Source organism: Orcinus orca, chromosome 3, assembly GCF_937001465.1.
Source record: "Orcinus orca chromosome 3, mOrcOrc1.1, whole genome shotgun sequence".
NCBI classification, from domain to species: domain Eukaryota; kingdom Metazoa; phylum Chordata; class Mammalia; order Artiodactyla; family Delphinidae; genus Orcinus; species Orcinus orca.
Genome location: NC_064561.1, coordinates 37,152,922 through 37,170,546, shown reverse-complemented (window position 1 = coordinate 37,170,546; position 17,625 = coordinate 37,152,922). Strand labels below are relative to the sequence as shown.

The 17,625-nt window shown below is 38.2% G+C and overlaps 1 protein-coding gene and 1 pseudogene across 3 annotated transcripts in view; both read right to left on the bottom strand.

The window, feature by feature from the left end:
• Positions 1 to 2,270: 2,270 nt before the first annotated feature.
• LOC101288577 (YEATS domain-containing protein 4-like) lies at positions 2,271 to 2,991 on the bottom strand (annotated as a pseudogene).
• A 3,769-nt stretch (positions 2,992 to 6,760) lies between these two features.
• The window catches only part of GABRB2 (gamma-aminobutyric acid type A receptor subunit beta2), a 300,145-nt gene continuing 289,280 nt past the window's right edge, over positions 6,761 to 17,625 (bottom strand). For all 3 annotated transcript variants that reach the window (XM_049708482.1, XM_004271960.2, XM_004271958.3), the window contains one exon: positions 6,761 to 12,709. In XM_049708482.1, coding sequence (XP_049564439.1) covers positions 12,362 to 12,709 — 348 coding nt within the window. In that variant the 3' untranslated portion in view covers positions 6,761 to 12,361. The remainder of the gene's footprint in view (positions 12,710 to 17,625) is intronic.

The window sequence follows — 17,625 nt, the reverse complement described above, 5'->3', positions numbered from 1 at the left end:
GACTGAGGGCCTTTGCATTTGAATAGCAACTTTAGCCCTTCCCTGAGTCTCCAGTCTGCTAGTCTACCTTTCAAATTTTAGATGTGCCAGCCTCCATAATTGCACGAGCAAATTCCTTAAAATAAATTCCTCTCTCTATATACACACATCCTATCGGCTCTGTCTCTCTGTAAAACCCTGACTAACATAGCTGAGAAGGGGAGATTGGAAGCAGGAGGACTCACCAGGCTCTGCATATGCCATGTAGGCTTGGGTAGCTCCCTGAGCATTTGTTTTTCCCTGCCTACTCCACACCAGGGATCTCAGAGAGGCTGTCCTGAGTGCTCCAAGACTGCTCCTGGCATGAGAGTCAGAGCCAGGAGCCAGCGTCCTTACTACCTGCCAATGCTGGACCAGGAAAAACTCACTTCAAACTGGCAAGATCCCACCTGTAATTTAATTTTAGATAAAGATTCGTAAACATTTAAAAGTTTTCATTTATTAATCTTCTTGTACTTTGTATGCATCCATAGTTTTGTCTTATCAAGAGAGATTCTTTAAATGTTCAAACGACTTCCTGACAAGTCGAATGAGAAATGAGAATGAATAAATAAAGAGCTGGCAAGCCACTTCTGAAACGTGCCAACCTCAAATGGATCTCTGATCCATCCAAGGGTGTTTTGAAGCGTGGAGAGAAAACTAGGTGTAAAAAGAATCCTTCCAATTTTTTGTCAGGTTGATCCACTCAGAGAATGAGAAATGTGAACTCTACCCTGGGCCACTCCTGTACTGATGTTCCAAGAGCCCTGATATTTCCCTGCCATGAATCTCACACAATTTCAGGAGCATTTATTAGCCTGCACGTTCAGAAACTCTCTTGATCTCCTGGGAAACTTCTACTGGCCAGGTTTCCTAATGTCCAGTTGACCAGTTGACAAGAGAGGCGGGCTTTCTCTCTCTGTGTTGTCTTAGCTATAAAGAAAGTCCAGCCTTTACTGCTGAGACATAAATAACAACAACAACATAATCTTCCACACTGAAAAGTATGGCTTTTGTAATTCATAATTTTAAAAAGAGGACAGAGAAAAGATAATGGTATTTAAAGAGAAAGAAAGTAGATTTTCAAAATCCTTTGAAAGATGTGTTTAAGTTACTTGATTTATTTCAACAGCTCTCTGCTCTCACCCAAATAAATTAAGGGAAACATCAAAATATCTAGAATTTGACAATTCTCAGCTTTTAAAAATAACATTTAAAAAATGTAAACCTATAAACATAAAATGGACATTTAGGAGTAAACACTTCTCTCTTCTTTTTGATCCCCTAAAGATTTTGGACTTGTTTCTAATTTCACTGTCAAAGATGCTGTATCTCCAAAAGCTAAACTGAGGCTGTGGAATATATCGGGTAGCAGCTAAGTAAAGGGGTTAAGGGCGTGGGATTTGCAGTTGGCCAGCTCTGGGATGCAATACCAATCATTGCCATTTTGTGTCCTCTGCAACATAGATATGGCAAGAGTTCACACCTCACAGAGTTGTTTAGAGAATTGAATTCATAACACATTCTGGGAGGGGAGAGTGTCAGGTACTGGAAATATTTCTCAGGTTCTTCTTTCCTTCCTCCCTTTATTTTGTCTTGTCCTCTTCGCTTTCTTCCTCCTTCTCTCCTTTCCCAGGACACCAAGGTGGGAGCAGGTTCTTCTGCTCATCACTATGGATTAGTGATTTTCAAACTGTTTTGTTTATCAACCAATAATAATACATTTTATTATTGTGATTAGGATGAAATTTCTTCTTTGCATTTCCCCTCTCCAACCACTGCAGCTTCATCTCAGAAATTTCTGGATACTTTCTTTTATTAGTTCTTTTTTTTTTTTAATCATCTGTAAACTACATTTATTGTGCTTACTGGGCACTGGGCACATCAGATACAAAAGAGTTGGGATGGGGGCAGGTAAGAACTTAAGAACTTAAATATACACATTAATTTTACCACAAATTCTAACTAGGGAAGTACAAAATTTGTACAAATTATACTTTATAATGAAATTTTGATGTCTGTCAAAAGGATAAGCTATACATACAATGTAATAAAAATGTTTTAAAATTGTGCTTAATATCACAGAACTACCCTGAAATGGGTTGATAAAATGCCTATACAGCATTATACACATATATTTCACATTAAAGATTTGACCCCATTGTTGAGAAATCTATGGTTGACAACTATATGTGCAGTTCCTTTAAGAAACATTGCAGCATTTGTAGTCCATCTCTCCTTTAAACTCCACCTTATTTTAGTTTCACTTACTATCGAGTTCTCTTCAGACCCGTTTATATTTCTTTTGTCTGATCATCTTCTTCGAGTTTCCTGATTTCATTTTTTAAACAATTTATAGTTTCACGACTTGCTTTTAATCTCTCCTTAAGCTCTGCAATTTCAAAGCTTGTTTTTTTTTTTTCCGCAGCTTCTAATTTTTCTCTGGTCTTCACTTCAAGTTCTGCAAATTCTGTTTCATGCTTATAGGATCCTAAGGTAAGCTGACGAGATGTTAATAATTGTTGTATCATCGCTGTTGCGTCTTGAAATATCATTTCATCATAGAGCTCTGAAACCATTGTCTTTTTTCCCAGCATTGCATTGGTGTCTGATTGAAATAGCTTTAATAAATGATATAGGGTTACAGGTCTTTCATTAGGATCAATGAAAAATACTTTGATGACTATTTCGAATTCCCCCCAGCCTGCTTCAGTAATTTCATAGGGAGGCTTAGTAACAACTCTTAAAGGACTGCCATAGCTTTCATGTAATTTAAACTGGATTTTCTTCACATATGCTGACATATCCTCATTTTGATATGGTTTTACATATACTGTCCACTGATGGGTGTGCCCATCCTCTTTTCTTTCCAAAATATCGAGCAACATTACCATAAATGATTGGTTTAACGGTAGTAACCCCCTTCACTCTCGCGCCAGAGTCAGGCCCAGATTCTGCCATTCTCTTGAACATATTGTCCTACGGAAGAAGCCGGCACCACCAGGGAAAGAGACCGGGGCTGGCGGACTCGCCGCTCCGCTCAGAGGCCCCGCACCTCCCACGCGGTACCAGGAGGAGGGTTTCTAGCTGAAGGAGGACGGGTCAGCAGGACTCGGGGTGCTGAGGGATCACCAACGCCTCACCGCGGGGGGCGTCGCGGAGAGGAGAGCGGTGGAAAGCGGGACCTTTTATTAGTTCTTCACTTTCAGGTTCATTCACTAAATTCCAGTCTACACAGGGTCTTTGGGGAGGTGGAAATGTGTGGGTAGCTTCCCTTGCCCACTGAATTTGTGCCCATGCTTCATCCCCAGAGTTGACATAGTGGAGAATCTTAGGGCTCATGACCCCCCTCCACCCCATCAGTGACAAAGTGCCCCAGAGCCTCCACCCTCGCCTCCCTTTTCTCCTTTGGGTGCTCTCCCAGCAGTTCTTTGCCCCTTCAGGATTCTTTGCTCCTCTCCCAAATCCTTGCTCTGGTGGCTCTGTCTTATTCTCCGTCAGGGCCATGTGCCTGCTGAGTGGGCCCAGGAGGTGTTGTAGGAGAGTAAGGGGCTTCTGCTCTACCGGTAGGAGAGAGACAAAAGCCCTCCGCGTGAGTGATCTAAAAGCCAACCAGACTGTTTACATTGTGAAAACTTCTGCTGGCAATTTTCTGTACCTATTTCTACTAAAAAAGTTTCTCTATTTTTTGTTTTGAGAGTACACGGAAGTATTTTACTTTCTTACGTTTATAAGGTGTCAGCTTCCAGGAAAGGGAAGAAAACTGATCATTCCACAACTATAATGGCATAGAAGCTTGTTCACTCTACACACACTCTCATGGAGCTTGTCATATGCTCCTTCCTCAATCTCGGTTTGAGGATTACGACTCTAAAACCTCAGCATGGATTTTTGGCACAAGAAAGATGAAAGTTTCTGTGTCTCTCTGGCCTTACTGTACCTGCCCATAAAGTAAAAGACTCAGTGCCATGGGGGCTTCTTGCATTCTCAGATTAATCTGGCATCACTGGGCTTGCAATTCCTCAAGACGACAACTGGATGGTGCTCAGTAGTGACCGCCTCTTTAGATAGAGCTTGTTTCTCCCCAGTTACCCACAGTCCCCACCACTCCCTATGTATTACACCAGGCCTGTGTTATTTGTCTACAATTTCATTAAGCCCTGTGTCCACATTTGAGCTTCCAAGACATAAGATATATCAATCCTTTAACTAAATTTTGTATCTCATTAGCCTTTTGACCTTCAGAACTGGAACCAATTATTCCCCACCCGCTTTGGACATCTATTACTAGAAATACTGTATCACTGATCCAATATCAAATTCATGCTTTTGAGTCTCAGCACTTTCCGAGGTGGAGTGACCAAGGACCTACTAGGTCACGGATGGGAGTGCAGTGATGAATCTAACATCTTAAATGAAGCTGTAGAGGAAAAAAAAAAACACATTTCTTTCCTACTCCGTGTTCCAGCCTGTTTGATTCTTTCATGGGTCAAAGACTGCCACTCTAGCGGCACACCTGGGCCAGTGCCACGGGTTGGCTTCCTAAGCTTCATTGTGCCATCTGCTCCGAGGTCTGCCATTTCCCCAGGTCACTACCGCTGAATGGTATGCAGGTCTCCACTTGCCTGGAACCTGCTGCTTTTCTCCTTCCCAGTCTCAGAGAAAGCATCCCTCCCTCTCTCCTTACCCTGAAAGACACTGATGTGCCTCAGTACTTGTGGGGTGCTAAGCATCATCTCTGAGTATCTTCCAGCAGTGTCTCCTTTGTATCCAATACAAATCTCTGAAATGAAAAGATATATATATATATAAATACTAATAACCTAGTTGGCTACCTGAAACAAAAGGAAAGATCAGAACATGCACAAATCAACATATTGATAAGAAGACCACCTAAGAAGCCTAATCGTTTGGGGCTTGTCTGCAACTTGTCATCCCATGATCACTCCTTGGTTCTAGGCCATGTGGTGGGGTGATGCTGTAGTGGGTAATGTGCACATTTGGCTAATGCTCTGATACAGAGATTTGAAGAGACAAGAATGTGTTTATTTTGTTGCTGTCTGCTTTAGGAAATCAAGGACTGTGGACTGATTGTGTCTCCTGCCATCCCTGAGAATATTTCTCACTAAACTGGTATTATTCTGGGAGGTGGATCTAAAGGTTTAGAAAAAGACTCTGTATGGGAAATGTCATATGATATTTCATAATTAGAACAAGTTTCAGAAGAGAGCAAGGGTAGTTCCACTTTAGGATATTATAGTAGTTAGAATATGAGTGGGGGAATTTTCTCATTGCCAATTGATTAGCTTTTTTGGGGGGAAATATCTGGGAATGTTCTCCTCCCAAGGTAAGTAATAGACCATGACCCCACCTACAGTACCATTTCCTATTGGCCCTCTCAGCATACCCCGCCCACACAGGCTCATGAACACACACGCACACACATGCACGCACGCACGCACCACCAGTTATGTGAACGTGTTCATGGATTTGAGCATACGTGTGTTCTCTCTGCTGGACAGAAATGTAGAAAGTTAGCATGAAGGATAGCAAATGCAAATGGAAGAACTGTACGTTTCTAGATGATACGATGTGCAATTTGCAGTGTAAGCTGGCAGGAACTGGGTCTTCACTATAGGTGAGTTATTTTCAGTAGTGTCATTCCTTGGTAGCTATAGCTCCTTTTAATCATGACTTCATTGGACAATTTTGCCCTGACAGTCGGCCTTGCTCAGGTGGACAGAGTCTATGAGGTGCTATTTGGACATTCGAAAGTCAATAAGAGCGAGAGACACTAGGCTTGTCCCCAACTAATTCGCTGGCCTCAGGAGACTTCCCATGCATTTGAGAGCTTCCATACAATCCAAGAGGGTAGGGACCTTGTGAGCCTAAGCACTAATTTTCTAGTAGCATTACAAGGTCTGGCAGATGGCAGGCTCTCAGCAAATGTTTCTTGGGAAATGACCAAAATGAATGAGAACTGAACATGCCTGGTCACCCACTTTTAATGATGAGGTTAAGGAAAGAATTTGCAAGGAATTGTGAGTGAGTCCAGGCTGGGTAGGAATCCAAGTTCTTCTACTCTCACGGGCAAGGTACTTATTCCTTCCGATCTTGAATTTCTGCTACTCTTAGGAATGTGGTAAGGATTAAGTAAGTATTCAATTCTCAAAGTACTTAGTGTAACGTCTTCAGAGAATATATGTAGAATGTTAAATGAATCACATGTTTGTCATATGATTTTCATGATTGAAGCCAAGTTCTTAATTAATTACCCATAAGTATATAACCTAAGAGAACATTTAATAATTACTATGACGTTTTAGGTATCATGATAGAATTCGTGATAAAACATGCTGAATATTCTAGTAACGATTATAATTAACAATAGCAACAATACTACTGTTGTTGCTATTATCTACTGTCATCTACTGTTTACAAACCACTTAACGTGTTGGTACCATGCTAAGGACTTCTTACGGGTTATTTCATTTCAACTATACAGCAGCTCTATGAAGGAGGTACAATTATATTTTTTTCTTCAGATAAGAAAAATGAGAGGCGGATGGATTAGATAGCTACACAATCATACACCTAATATGTGACAAATCAGAGCTCAAACTCAAGTCTGCCCTAGAGCCCATCCCAAGTTCCCAAATTTTTATTGCTTTTTAGAAGTTATAATTCTACATTCTAACTCATATTCATAGATCAAAAAAAATTCTGAACTCAATGAAACCACTTATACACACATCGTTTTAAGTTTTATTTATACTTCTTAGTTCAAGAATTACACACTAGCCAACATTATTATATATTTACATGCTGAAAGTGGCTGTAATGTTTAAATCCAAGAAAATAATTCTTATGTGCTACTCATTTATAATCCTCATTTGTTACTATCTCATGTATCCCAGAGATTGTAGTAATCCTGTTTTTTAGAAAGACATGAAAATAGATGCAATGATATCCACTTGTGTTTTGCATTTTCTAGCCATTGGAAAATGTGCATTATGTGCATATTAAGAAAGGCTACAAGGTAATTAGTAAGGCTGATAATCACTACATTGTGAAGAAACTAGAATATCACTTTTTATAAAAGGACAATTCAGAACTGTGCAGGGACAATATTCATAACAGAACTATTTAAACACCCATGCAAATAAAAACTTTAAAATGTTATGGAATTTAAATTATTTTCAACTTTGAATTAGTATGTTTAAAATGAACACTGAACTCAAATTATTGAACTAAAAAGAGAAAGATACAAGCTGATGAAACTGTCAACTTGCTTCAGATGGTGCCAGGACACACATATGGGCATCAGAATAACGACGTGTGACAGGAAAGAGACATTTGGTTTTAAAGTTAAAAAAACACAAAGATTTGTTCTTCAGTTTGGATCGCATTTACCTTTTTCACAAAACAAATTCTCAAAGCAAATTAAAACCCGATGTCAGCGTTTTGCATTCATCTATGGATTTACAGAAATGTTTTACTTCAATTTGCAAATAACTAATAGATATTTAAGTGGTTTTTTTCCTTAAATGACTTCTTTAGTGTGGTGTCTTAATTAGCATTCTGTTGGCTCCTTACTACTTTTTACAATGTTCCTAGTGTATTTGGAAAATATTTTTTAAACCTTTGGTGTGAAGCAGTGTCTTTTTTTCCCACTTTCCCTCATTTTTTCTTTTTCGTTTTCTTTTTTCTTTTTTAATAATTCTGGAGTCTTTGGTTAAAAGGAACAATACTACCTAAGGACAAAATGCTATTATTAAAAAAAAGGTCTTCTCTATGTATTATGTGTAACACATTTCTGGAGCAGGTATGAATAAAAAGCATTTTTATTTCCTGAAGTGCCATCAATATAAACCTTTACTCTTTGAAAATTGAGATTTAAGTTATGATCTTTGATTTCTTAAACTCTTACATATAAAAAATTCTATCAAGTAATCAATGATCATTTCTGCTTTTCCCAGTTGACATTTCTAAGGCTATCTCTTGGTTGTTTCATCGACTACATAAACACTATAGCATTTCCCATAGAGGGGGCAGGAGTGGGAATGACTGAGCGGGCAAGTAAAAGCGTACGTGTGTTTGAATGTGTGTGTGTGTGTGTGTGTGTGTGTGTGTGTCTGTGTGATAGCAAATTGAAACCCTTCTGTCTGGGATCCCAAACCATTTATGCAAAAGGGTATTTAAATTTCTCTGCTGGGGCTGCAGCAACTGTACTTAGTAAAAAAATAAATAAAAATTAAGGGAAAAAAACCTAAACAATTCTTTGTATCTATCGACTATTCATTTACAGCATGTTTAATTATTTACATAATAACACATCAACTTAAGCCATAAACAGAATTAGCATGTTGCCTTACCATAAAATACAAATTAGAAGTTAAAAATATTTAAGAAATCTGTTTTAATATTTACACACGTTCAGTGAAAGTTATGGTTGCTCACATTACATGGACTCTGTATACTCAGCAAAATGGCATGATTGCTACAGTTGAGAATATCTGCCCTAACCAACATGGTGGGATTTAGTTATTTTTTTTCCTCCTCCTAGGAGGAATTTTTTTTTTCTTTTATCATTTTGTGTTTTCTTAAGACATTTTTCTTTTTAAATCACCAATGGACAATGTTATTTGTTTCCTTGAAAAAGAGAATAGACAAGCAATGTGAAAACTAGTTAATTTCTATGTTCTGAGGTACAGTACTATTGTAGTGTCAAACTGTGCAGTGGTTCGTAAGAACTGTAGGCATTGATTCGCTGATAGAGAAATGCTCAGTACCCTGTATTACTTGTTTCAATATGTTGATTTGTCAGTTGCCAAATAAAAAAATTCATACACTGATTTAATGAAGGAAATAAACATATTAGCTTATTCCTTTTGTTTTCCAACGTATGAATGCATATATATGTATGTATGTTTACATGGATCTATATATACACATATATACATGTAGATATGTTGTAGACCTGCTTGTTGGCTGTTTTTGTTATTGAGTATGACTTTACTCATCAAATTGGACAACAGTTACCTATAGAAAATGGAAATTTGTCTTAGTTGCCAATTTAATGCGGGTCTTGCTTAAAATAAACGTGACTCATTTCCTCATTATGCATTCCACTACTTTCTCTATGCATTGTGCTTTTGTAAGCTGACAGATTTTTTGTGTTCCTAATGCTAGAATGTAAAGTCTTTTGGTTCCTAAACCATTTTTATTATTATTATTTTTTTTTCCACTTAGCACTGCTTTTGAAGAAATGAGAAAAGGTCTAGATGGCACTGCTTAAGTCTTTTCCCGTTATTGAATTGCAGTAGAAAGAATTGTAACATTCCTTATGCAAACACATGATTATGTTGCATGAGTTTTCAGTTCTGAAAATGCATTTCATACCTACTAGCAGTCATGTACAATATATATACAGATTGAGATCAAAGATTGCATTTAGACTGTGCATTTGAGAGTCAGAATTTGCCTATGAATTTCACAAAGATGAAAAACACCTTAATTGCTGGCTATCTGGCTATTTTATTACCAAAAGAAAAACTATACATATATATATAAACTGATAGTAATACCATATCAGAATTGCCAAAACATACTTTTGTGGTCCTTAAATTTAAACACTGGATGTCAAGCTGACTGGTCTTTTTGAAGACTTAAAGATCTAGCACCCCTCCCTGGCCCTCCCCCAATTTGGTGACTAAAATCCAATTCAAACACAATAAATATACACTTTAAGAATAAATTCTATATCTACTGTTATCTCTGGGCAGGATGAGGCCGTTTTTTCTACCTACATGGTTACTGAATGCCAATATATGGATTTCGCTCTAGGGCTTCTGTTTCAAGGTCCCATCTTCTCCTTTTCCCTAGATTTTTCTTATCTCTGCAGGCGGAAATGAATCCCTGGTCATATGCTTTTGAGGCTCATGTTGCAAAGCTGCTTCTGTCCACTTTGATCTAGATTTCTCTGTTGACTTCCCTGGACATCAAAATTTTGTTGTAACCATAAATGACAATATGAAGGATTTTTATGGCTTTTATGATAATTGCAATTAAGAGCCCATTTTTAGGTTGGAGCTCTGAGTTGTCTCTAGAAAAACCTTTCCAGAATGGCATTTTGGAGTTGTACACCTGAGTTATCAATATGCTCCTTCCTGATATATGCTACTCAAACTTTAAGCCCTAGTGACAAGGGGCAGGCACTTTTATTAGCGTGATGTCCCAAAATGATTGCCCAGGGGAAAGTGTGTCCCCGGAGAAACTTGAGGAATCTCTGCTCTGAGCCCAGGGGCAGCATGAAGGTTGGATTCTGCCCAAAGATCATACTCAGAGGTGTTCAAGTGTATAATCAAAAAAATAAGGGCCAGAGTTCCCTATGCTGGTGAAAAAAAATATCATCCCATTTGGGGGGGGCAAATTCAGAAAGCTGGATGTTAAACCTTTTTTTTCTCTAATAGTGGGAATAGAAGGGCAGCAAGACTCCATCATATTTGAAGCTGCTGAATCATCAGGGAAAGAAAACATACATTTTATCCACAGGCAGATACTGGCCTTGGCTACTATGCACAATTAGGGATGTTACTCTGAAAAGAAGTGTTTATTTTTTAAATAGAAATAGCAAAGTCACCCTCCAAGAAAAAGTTCAGTCAAATCAAACTCTAAGGAAAAATGAGCAATTCACTATTTTCTCCAAGAAAGGCAAAATATGAACCGCACATTGACAGAATAAAATATATTAGCTTATTCTCTTGCCTGTCCAACATATGAATGCATATATCCAATTAGTATAGAAAGAAGCACAATGACATAATTTAAAAATTGAATAAAAACAGTACATCGTGCCTGCCTGATTATGTTATATATTTTTCTACAGTATCAACTGAGGCTCATAACATTCACCATGTTAATGTTATTCTGTTTTCCATGACTTTTCCTATTTTCTTTGATTAGGCAGATTGCAACATACACAATGAAATCACCCTTAAAAAAATCAAACCCAGCAAAACTACAAAGTAACCCTACTTGTGCACATAATCTTTGAAGTACTGTTTGCTATGAAAGATACAAAGGTGAACTTCACTGCACATAAGGAAACATAGTTCTCTCAAAATCTCTCCAAAGCCTTACTTTGTCTGTCTCTTAAGAATATAATCAGAATTTCAGAAGCAAGAAAAGTTAGAAAAGACCATTAATCCTCTAAAGAAATAAACAAATCCTTCCTTTGAAATAACCTAAATTCAGAAATAAACTGTAGGAAAATGTTGTAGAGACAGCTGACACTGTCTGAGAAAAGCATCCTGTTTGCTAGCTCTGTCTGTGCTTTATATTCATATATTGGAATGACTCCCAGCGTAACCTAAGATGATTCTAATTCCACTATCTTTTCTATTTGGGGGGTGTCTTTTTATTAGATAAACTATAAAAACCTCTCTAGGTATGCTGTCAAAAGCTTGTGAGGTTGGAGGAAAAAAATCTCTCTCACTCTACCTTTCGCCACTGAACACAGTATGTGTGGACCAGATGCTACAAGGGGCTGATAAGGGTCATGCTGCTCACTTGCTTTAATTTTGTTACAACAGCTGTTTCTGGATTTTTCCACTCTGCTCTGGGTTATTAACTCTTAGTTTAACGACCTCGGAAATAGCCTCTTAGAAAAATTTCTTTGGCCCCCATGCATGAAAACGTTCAGAAGTCTCCCCTTCTCTAAATGTCAAAGTAGAATATGTTGGAGTTGATTCTTATGCTCAAGCAAACAGAGCCTGGCCAAACTGGTTTCCTGAGTCTCTGTCTTGACTCTCCCTATCCTGTTTGAACTACATGAGAACCTTCTACAATCCAGTGGGAATCAACTTCCCATGGCACCATTATCACCTTAATAAGACAGGCATAGACCATCTTCAGTTAGCATGTTTGCGTGGCACAGCAGACCGGATGCCAACCTTAGGAAGGAAGACGGGGGGTATCTGGGTACGACCGCTTCTCTGCGAAATGACTGATGACGCTATTGACCCTTCTAGAATATCTTCTAAATTACTGCCCTCCATATAGGCTGTGTACTAAGCAGAAAAAGTGGGACACTCAGACTCAGTTTTGCCAGCATGTGTACAAATCACTTGCATTTTAACTGGAAAACCACAGGGACCTTAGTGTATTCATGACTTAGCAGAAGCAACCCAAATGGTATGAAATGGACCACAGGATAGGCCAGCAACTAAGGTATTTTAGCATCACTTTTGTCCTGGAGTGATGTGTTTTCCAAGTTCTACGTCAGGCTGTACAACTGGTTTGAGGAGGGATCTAGTCCTTGCTTCCCATGGGAGGCTATGTTTTAGTTCACATAGTAAAGCCAATAGACGATGTTGAAGAAGGAAAAAACCACTGGGAAGAATATGCGGGACCACCGATCTATGGCATTCACATCAGTCAAGTCGGGGATGGTGATTTTCAGTTGGGAGGCGCGTCTCCGCAGGCGGCTTTTCTTCTGTGCCACGTGCCGTTCCAGGGCATTTCGGCCAAAACTATGCCTGGGTAACCCGGCTTTCCGATACTGGATGCTGGAGGCATCGCAGGCCAGCATTGTGCTCCTGGGGTCTCCAAGTCCCAGCACAGCCTCGGAAGTGGCCATTTCATTTTTTATCTCAAGAGTGCTCAGTAATATGTTCTCATGGGGGTCCATCTGGAAAGGAGAAGAACCAAACAAGACTTTCAAAATAATAAGCCTTTAATGGTGATTATTACACAAGGCACTATGATATGTAGTTTAGAAATTTATCATAGTGGTTAAGAGAACTGGATTTGCAGTGACATGATCTAAATTTGAATTGTGGCTCTGCAACTATCACCTATGTGAGTTTCAGCTTCTTCATTTATTAAATGGTATAATAATCCAACCCTAGAGGACGGCTGTAATGACGTAAAGGTATAATAGATTGTTGCGAGTATCATTTTCATGATTTCTACTTAGAGCACACAGATAAATGGAAAGCATGACACCCCCCTTTAAAGAATTTACAGTCTTAATTACAACTACCTAAAAAATTAAACTGAACTAGGTATGAAATAGCATTAGAGGATGAATTATTGAATTGTGCTCAAAATAGAAGACTAACTACAGATGAATTCATGATAAAACTAGAACTAAAAACAGTAGGTAAGGAGAGGTCTTCAAGATGGCAGAGGAGAAAGACATGCAGATCACCTTCCTCCCCACAAATACATCAGAAATACATCTATGCGTGGAACAACTCCTACAGAACACCTACTGAATGTTGGCAGAAGACCGCAGACTTCCCAAAAGGGTCTTTGTGCTCCAGCCGGGTGTCAGGACTGTGTCTCTGAGGTGGGAGAGCTGAGATCAGGACATTGGTCCACCAAAGACCTCCTGGCTCCACGTAATATCAAATGGCAAAAGCTCTCCCAGAGATCTCCATCTCAATACTAAGACCCAGATCCACTCAATGACCAGCAAGCTACAGTGCTGGACACCCTATGCCAAACACCTAGCAAGACAGGAACACAACCCCATCCATTAGCAGAGAGGCTGCCTAAAATCATAATAAGGTCAGAGACACCCCAAAACACATCACCGGATGCGGTCCTGCCCACCAGAAAGACAAGATCCAGCCTTATCCACCAGAACACAGGCACCAGTCTCCTCTACCAGGAAGCCTACACAACCCACTGAACCTACCTTAGATACCGGGGGCAGACACCAAAAACAACGGGAACTAAGAACCTGCAGCCTGTGAAAAGGAGACCCCAAACACACTAAGATAAGCAAAATGAGAAGACAGAGAAACACACAGCAGATGAAGGAGTAAGGTAAAAACCCACCAGACCAAACAAATGAAGAGGAAATAGGCAGTCTACCTGAAAAAGAATTCAGAGTAATGATACTAAAGATGATCCAAAATCTTGGAAATAGACTGCAGAAAATACAAGAAACGTTTAACAAGGACCTAGAAGAAGTAAAGAGCAAATAAACAATGATGAACAACACAATACATGAAATTAAAAATTCTCTAGAAGGAATCAATAACAGAATAACTGAGGCAGAAAACGGGTAAGTGACCTGGAAGATAAAATAGTGGAAATAACTACTGCAGATCAGAATAAAGAAAAAAGAATGAAAAGAATTGAGGACAGTCTCAGAAACCACTGGGACAACATTAAACACACCAATATTCAAAATACAGGGGTCCTAGAGGACGAAGAGAAAAAGAAAGGGACTGAGAAAATATTTGAAGAGATTATAGTTGAAAACTTCCTTAATATGGGAAAGAAAAGAGTTAATCCTGTCCAGGAAGCGCTGAGAGTCCTATTCCAGATAAATCCAAGGAGAAACATGCCAAGACACATATTAATCAAACTATCAGAAATTAAGTACAAAGAAAAAATATTAAAAGCAGCAAGGGAAAAACAACAAATAATATACAAGGGAATCCTCATGAGGTTAACAGCTGATCTTTCAGCAGAAACCCTACAAGCCAGAAGGGAGTGGCAGGACATATTTAAAGTGATGAAAGGGAAGAACCTACAACCAATACTACTCTACCCAGCAAGAATCTCCTTCGGATTTGACGGAGAAATTAAAACCTTTACAGACAAGCAAAAGCTAAGAGAATTCAGCACCACAAAACCAGCTTTACAACAAATGCTAAAGGAACTTCCCTAGACAGGAAACACAGGAGAAGGAAATATCTACAATAACAAACCCAAAACAATTAAGAAAATGGTAATAGGAACATACATATCAATAACTACCTTAAATGTAAATGGATTAAATGCTCCAACCAAAAGACATAGACTGGCTGAATGGATACAAAAACAACACCTGTATATATGCTGTCTACAAGAGACCCACTTCAGACCTAGGGACACATACAGACTGAAAGTGAGGGGATGGAAAAAGATATTCCAAGCAAATGGAAATCAAAATAAAGCTGGAGTAGCAATTCTTGTATCAGACAAAATAGACTTTAAAATAAAGACTATTACAAGAGACAAAGAATGACACTACATAATGATCAAGGGATCAATCTAAGAAGAAGATATAACAATTGTAAATATTTATGCACCCAACATAGGAGCACCTCAATACATAGGCAAATGCGAACAGCCATAAAAGGGGAAATTGACAGTAACACAATCATAGTGGGGGACTTTAACACCCCAATTTCACCAATGCACACATCATCCAAAATTAAAATAAATAAGAAAACACAAGATTTAAATGATACATTAAACAAGATGGACTTAATTGATATTTATAGGACATTCCATACAAAAATAACAGAATCCACTTTCTTCTCAAGTGCTCATGGAACATTCTCCAGGATAGATCATATCATGGGTCACATATCAAGCCTTGGTAAATTTAAGAAAATTGAAATCGTATCAAGTATCTTTTCGACCACAACGCTATGAGACTAGATACCCATGAGAGAAAAAAATCAGTAAATATACAAACACATAAAAGCTAAACAATACACTACTAAATAACCAAGAGATCACTGAAGAACTCAAAGAGGAAATAAAAAAATACATAGAAACAAAAGACAATGAAAACACGAAAACCCCAAATCTATGGGATGCAGCAAAAACAGTTCAAAGAAGGAAGTTTATAGAAATACAATCCTACCTCAAGAAACAAGAAACATCTCAAATAAACAACCTAACCTTACACCTAAAGGTACAAGGGAAAGAACAAACAAAACCCAAAGTTAGTAGAAGGGAAGAAATCATAAAATCAGAGCAGAAATAAATGAAATAGAAACAAAGAAAACAATAGCAAAGATCAATAAAACTAAAAGCTGGTTCTTTGAGAAGACAAACAAAATTGATAAACCATTAGCCAGACTCATCAAGAAAAAGAGGGTGAGGACTCAAATCAACAAAATTAGAAATGAAAAAGGAGAAGTAAAAACTGACACTGCAGAAATACAAAGGATCATGAGAGATTACTACAAGCAACTATATTCCAATAAAATGGACAACCTGGAAGAAATGGACAAATTCTTAGAAAAGCACAACCTTCTGAGACTGAACCAGGAAGAAATAGAAAATAGAAACAGACCAATCACAAGCACTGAAATTGAGACTGTGACTAAAAATCTTGCAACAAATGGAAGCCCAGGACCAGATGGCTTCACAGTCGAATTCTATCAAACATTTAGAGAAGAGCTAACACCTATCCTTCTCAAACTCTTCGAAAAGATAGCAGAGGGAGGAACACTCCCAAACTCACTTTATGAGGCCACCATCACCCTGATACCAAAACAAGACAAAGATGTCACAAAGAAAGAAAACTACAGGCCAATATCACTGATGAACATCGATGTAAAAATCCTCAACAAAATACTAGCAAACAGAATCCCACAGCACATTAAAAGGATCATACACCATGATCAAGTGGGGTTTATCCCAGGAATGCAAACATTCTTCAATATACACAAATCAAGCAATGATACACCATATTAACAAACTGAAGGAGAAAAACCATATGATCATCTCAATAGATGCAGAAAAAGCTTTTGACAAAATTCAACACCCATTTATGATAAAAACCCTCCAGAAAGTAGGCGTAAAAGGAACTTACCTCAACATAATAAAGGCCATATATGACAAACCTACAGCCAACATCATTCTTAATGGTGAAAAACTGAAACCATTTCCTGTAAGATCAGGAACAAGACAAGGTTGTTCACTCTTACCACTATTATTCGACATAGTTTTGGAAGTTTTAGCCACAGCAATCAGAGAAGATAAAGAAATAAAAGGAATCAAAATCGGAAAAGAAGAAGTAAAGGTGTCACTGTTTGTAGATGACATGATACTATACATAGAGAATCCAAAAGATGCTACTAGAAAACTACTACAGCTAATCAATGAACGTGGTAAAGTAGTAGGATACTACATTAATGCACAGAAATCTCTTGCATTCCTATACAGTAATGTTGAAAAATGTGAAAGAGAATTAAGGAAACACTCCCATTTACCATTGCAGCAAAAAGAATAAAATACCTAGGAATAAACCTACCTAAGGAGACAAAAGACCTATATGCAGAAAACTATATATTTCTGTATGCAGAAAACTATATAAGACACTGATGAAAGAAATGAAAGATGATACAAACAGATGGAGAGATATATCATGTTCTTGGATTGGAAGAATCAACATTGTGAAAATGACTACACTACCCAAAGCAATCTACAGATTCAATGCAATCCCTATCAAACTACCAATGGCATTTTTCACAGAGCAGAATGTGTATGGAAACACAAAAGACTCCAAATAGCCAAAGCAATCTTGAGAAAGAAAAACGGAGGTGGAGGAATCAGGTTCCCGGACTTCAGACTATACTACAAAGCTACAGTCATCAAAACAGTATGGTACTGGCAGAAAAACAGAAATATAGATCAATGGAACCAGATAGAAAGCCCAGAGATAAACCCACACACATATGGTCACCTTATCCTTGATAAAAGAGGCGAGAATATACAATGGAGGAAAGACAGACTCTTCAAGTAGTGGCGCTAGGAAAACTGCACAGCTACAAGTAAAAGAATGAAATTAGAACAGTTCCTAACACC